Below are 5,245 nucleotides of genomic sequence, written 5' to 3' on the forward strand. Positions count from 1 at the left end.
AGCACCATTACCTGATGATAAAAGGAAAGAAGAAATAGGAGGGAGGAAGGGAGTGCGTATATGCTTGAAAAGATGATGACATAGTGGAGAAAAAGTGTTGCCACAGTCTCTATTCATATGTCGTCATCACATTCTTCCCCAAAAAGTTATTTCTCTCTTGAAAACGTTTCATTTTGGTTCCACTGGTAATATTTCGCTTCCCATGTGCAATAATAAAATCTCTACAAACAATCACTTTAATAATGGACATTTATCTACTGCAAAGAAATGTATTCTCAAAAAAAAGGCAAATGAACAGTATCCATTATTAATGGATAACATCATGAATTTGCAAATTATAGTATAGATCACCCCAAAATGAATTTAAGTATGAATAAACTCTGCCATAACACATGAAGTAGGAACGAAGAAGCAACAGGCTTGATAGATTCACTTGGGGCTCAGTACATGAATGGGATTAGATGAAAAAATCACCAACTAGCAATTACTGACTACATATATCCATCCTTAGGATTCAAATAAGATCTTTATCAAAGTGAGTCTGCCAGGATCTGCTTATTACAGACTTTCCAGGTGATCAAACGAAATCAACTGAGTGAATATATTAAAGCGTTCCTCATTCATCAATAAATTGTTAGCATTTCATTTGGGTTCCAAACATAGCAAAGGGTTGCATACGACCTATTGTATATCCAACCTCAGTATGGTCCTCTGTAATTAATACCTTACCACATAAATAGGCCCTGACCCTGCTCATTAAACCACTCCATGTCGCACTTGCAATACATACCTGAATACCTAACACAAATTCCCATTTCATTATGAAATATTTTAAGAATCAGAGACTGGGTAGAATCATCGTCCATTTTTCAATGGAATTTTGAAAACAAAGACTTGTTCTTTCACTATTTCTTCATAATTGCATTGTAAGCCATTCCGGATGAAAATCTCACATGCGTTGCATCACTTAAGTAGATGGTAACTTACGACTATTTCATCAGTAATCCCGAAACAGTGAAGACACAAGCTTATCAAACTTGATCATTTTGCATTTGCACAATGTTGAAAGCCAGTAAATTTTATCAATCTCTTCTGTTTTTGAAAGGTCCGCCCTAACGTAAATGAAACTTTTTCTTGTAAAGCGCAAATAGTGCCTTCGTAAACCTTTTGCCATAATGAGACTGTATAATTTTTTCAAATGACAAAGCACCAAGATTGAATGCAATGCATTAAGTACAGGTTAAAAGGACACATTCTGGTATCAAGACTGGTTACTCATGTTTTCTCGCAATGCCACAAGGCCTTTACCACAAAATGCCATCGCTTGTGCCTGTGGAAATACAAATTATTTTTTCATCAGCATATTTAATCACATGGAAAACAACTATGAAATAACTGAGTTTTCCTTTATTTAACAAATGCCCAAGGTTCTACTATGTCCCCAAAAAAGTACTGGTTTTTATTGGTAATTTAATCAAAGAAAAAAACTCGGAAATACTCCCAAAATTTCCTTCATTTCCCCAAAATGCTGAGTTCAGTAATTTAATCCAGAGCGAACAAATTATGAAGCATTAATTCTTTGAAAGTTCTTGGTCAACCCCAAAGATATTGCAATAATAAGAGCCTATTTGAGCCAAATCTAATGATAAAACAATCAACTTCTGTATAAAATAGTATCAGCAAAATCTATGATAGAACCATAATTTCAAACATCAGTAGTTACCATGGTGTTATCATCGAGTTCCTCAAAATCAAGCTCAATTAATCCACATTTATCATTAGTTCTGCCCTTGTCCTCACTCCGGTGGGAAGGTATAGAGTCTGCTTCCTTGGCCAATTTAGACCTGAGAGACCAAGATTTATGAGCATATCACATACATCCATACCAAATATTTAACATTTCAATCACCTCTTAAGTAAAGATACAGATTCATCCCCGCCTTTTCTCTTCAAGGCCGACTTTGGGTTCATATTCTCTGTTACACCATGGATATTTACTTTGTGAATATACGCAGTCATAAACCTGTCTTGGATTTGAATCATGCATTTTCAAAAGATTGCAAACACTCCTAATCATCTTTACATACCATTATTTGTATCAGCAAATCTTGCAAGGCAACGGATTCCTTGAGAGTGATATTTTGTAGTAACCTTCTCTGCATTGCTTTGCACATAAAAATACAGGTGAAATCCTTTTAAACAGATTAAATAATGGAATGATGGCTAAATATTATTATAGAAGAAAGATGCTTACCTTAAAATGGTTTTTAAACCCTTCAAAGAAACATGTTTAGCAGGTTTCTCTAAGTTCATGTCATGGGTGGTATCAAGAATATCTTGAGAGTGTTTTTGCTTTTGTATCATACAAAATCCAGTTGCCAGATTCCTGCATCAAGAGAAGTAAAGGACAATAAAAATAAATCAATTTTTCTTGATTCAATGGTATTAGCCTTACCCCCCCTTAAGTTCTGCTCGCTTTGTTTTATATTTCTGCTGCATAGCCTGAAAAAGATAATGGTTAAGTGTATGCATTATAAAGCAGTTCAGAAACATTCATAGAAATACTCAATGGCCTGAACCTGAGGAGAGTCCTTACAGAGGCATGATAATTGCAGTATTCACCATGGCGCCTGAGGCAAATGTCATTTGTAGTTAAATTTACATGACAATGAACATAATTTAGGACATAACAAGCAAAGAAATTTGCACAGGCATGACCGGAAACTAGCTTTCAATAAATTCTATAATATTGGAGTCCAGGAGTGATACAATTTCACTTTAAACTTTGATGTCATAGAAATGGTATAAACCCAGAAAACCAAAATATGCATTTAAAGCATCATTATTTAGGAATAGATGTTCTAAACCCAAAAAAAAAAACTGAAAGTATACCTATTCACCACAATTGAGCATGGGCTGCCATCCTTCCGTGAACCTTTACAAATACAGTAGTCAACTGAGGTTCCTAGCTTTACTAGTTGATCCCCCGTGAATATACTAAGACTTAATTCATTTCTCTGAAAAGCAAACAAGTCTCGTTAAATAAAATATTCTTAACCAGAAGACATTGGCAGTTTAAAGCAAAATTACCAACAAACAATAAAACTTACTTTGGCATCACGCCGGACTTTCGCATTTAAGACAGTAATTATGGAACCAGCTGACTCCTTATAGTGTTGTGCATATGCATCTCCAAATAGAAATAGGGAAACAATGGTTGTGTCTAAAGAAGCAATCTTCCATATAGCAAAATTTTTACCAGTGGAACATACTTTAGGCATCCCTTTCTCAGCCAAAACACCGATGGTTGCCCATGAACCAGAGATTTTCTCACCCATTGCAGCAGTTCTAGATAAGAAAACATCCAGAATGAAAAAGAAAAAAGTCAGTGTAATTGTCTTCACAAACAGATGGAGAAACGATCAAAACGAGCCACATAAGTCGGACAAATATCCCCAGATTAGAAGTAGTGTATATACCGACCCACCAAGAAGCAATTCCTTACTATGCTAAATTTCATATGATAAATCCTTTTTGAGCCTATGTGGAACTAATGCAATCAATTACAATGGGAACATACGCATCTGCAACATATCTGATACAAATCCCCAAAAAACAGGAAGAAAAATGTGAAACGAGCTTTACAATAAGTTTCCATGTTTGTTCTGAATACAATGTCCAAATCAACACTTTGTGCCATTCCCAAGTCTCGATATTTTCTGTTCTTCAAATCAGACAGTTGATTCCATACCTTGGCTATCAGCTATAGAGCAAAGTAGGGGAAGTGAATTACCTAATGCCTTGAAGTGGTACAAATCGAAGATCTGAAAGAAGGTTGCTCGAAGAAGCACCTGAGACAACTCTGTCCCTAAAACAAAACCAAGGAGAAAAATGTCATGATAATGCAATAATGCAAGAGTCCAAATGAAAGTTTATCCAAGATTTCAAGTTTTCCATTTTGTGGTACCTGATACGCAATCCAGAGTACATTTCAACATCAATGTGATTTCCTGAACGGTTTGCAGATAAATGTTTTTTTGTAGAAAAGCTGTGACTTTCAACAACTTTTGAGTAAGAAGATTTGACCACATCTCGGAACACGTCCATACTTGCATTCTTGTTGAGTTCTGCTTCATCTCCAGAATCATATCCTGCCTCAAACAAATAAGACTCTACCATAATGAATGATCAATTCTAAAATATATATACAAGAATCTATCAAAACTTCCTATCCATATGATGAGTTACGGAGCCAATAAAAAAAACAATTTTTAAGTCTCAGACAAGAACGTGGAAGCATAAGAATACATCATAAACTTTTATAGGCCATATACAATTGTTTAATCTTGAAAAATCTCGTGATTCAGCTTATGAAAAAGATGTGAATGAAACGGAACCTCCTTTGCACAATAAAAAAAGGTCAAAAGCTTATTACCGCTAGATGCTATAGACATAGATTAACGCAGCACGTACATTCTATTCAGAGATTAGTTACTTCTGAGAAAGAAGGGAAGCTGATTTCTACAAGAAGAAAAAAGATGGAAAGAACTATGGGAGGGATGATATAGCCCCAGATCATAATTAGACCATTCGTTTTATCAGTGATTTAAACAAGAATACTTCTTGCAATTGGGAGGACAAAGACACCACAAGAAATATAAACGGCAAAAACTTCCTGTTATAAGATACTGTATTCCCAGATCTAACATGGCGCAACTACTCGATTAAAGAAAAGGCTCTTTTTTTGTGTATCAAATATTTATCTAAATACAACTTTGTTGAAATAGCCAATGTCGCATTCATTTTCCTTCAGAGAGTAAAAGAAAAGGTACAAAAACAAACAAATTCTTGAAGTACTATTTACGTGTATTCCGTCAAAGAATTACCAAATACTTCTTGAAATTTTTCCCTTAAATCGGAAGTTGTTGCTGGTCCTTGAGGAGCAGAACGAGGCTTGTTTTCTGCACACGTCCATTCATAAATAAGAATCCATGAGAGAATGAACGAAAAGAGTGGTGTGCAGTAGAGTAGATAGCATGAAGAAGCAAATGATGATGAAGAATATGATCACGACAATGATGAGTATGATGAAAGACGAATGAGAGAAGGAAAGAAAGAGGGCATACCTGGAGGAGGAGGAGGAGAGTGTGGAGGTGTCTGTGGAACGCTCTGAAATGCAAGCAGAAGCTCTAGCTCTTCATCGCTGTCCATCCCGCCAGAAAATCAAAAACCAAGAGATATAACA

The 5,245-nt window shown here is 35.5% G+C and overlaps 1 protein-coding gene across 1 annotated transcript; it reads right to left on the minus strand.

Annotated features, from left to right (window-relative positions):
* Positions 1-1,065: 1,065 nt before the first annotated feature.
* Positions 1,066-5,245, minus strand: MCM10 (minichromosome maintenance 10). The gene is made up of 13 exons (XM_087326639.1): positions 5,114-5,245; positions 4,887-4,969; positions 3,968-4,151; positions 3,794-3,868; positions 3,111-3,348; positions 2,893-3,017; positions 2,597-2,630; positions 2,456-2,502; positions 2,255-2,386; positions 2,088-2,164; positions 1,910-1,976; positions 1,724-1,844; positions 1,066-1,330 (listed from the first exon to the last, which is right to left on the minus strand). The coding sequence occupies exons 1-13, from the start codon at positions 5,209-5,211 to the stop codon at positions 1,262-1,264; spliced, it is 1,350 nt and encodes a 449-aa protein (XP_087182765.1). The 5' UTR covers positions 5,212-5,245; the 3' UTR covers positions 1,066-1,261.

This window comes from Azolla caroliniana, unplaced genomic scaffold (genome assembly GCF_043228905.1).
Source record: "Azolla caroliniana isolate FFs.n. ecotype wild unplaced genomic scaffold, voAzoCaro1.0.p SCAF_11, whole genome shotgun sequence".
NCBI classification, from domain to species: Eukaryota; Viridiplantae; Streptophyta; class Polypodiopsida; order Salviniales; family Salviniaceae; genus Azolla; species Azolla caroliniana.

Coding starts and splice junctions, on each gene's coding strand:
- MCM10 (XM_087326639.1), bottom strand. CDS start 5,211: ATGGACAGCGATGAAGAGCTAGAGCTTCTGCTTGCATTTCAGAGCGTT. Junction 4,970..5,113: donor CCTCCAGGTATGCCCTCTTT/CTTTCCTTCTCT, acceptor TTATGAATGGAC/GTGTGCAGAAAACAAGCCTC. Junction 2,503..2,596: donor ACTGCAATTATCATGCCTCT/GTAAGGACTCTC, acceptor TATCTTTTTCAG/GCTATGCAGCAGAAATATAA.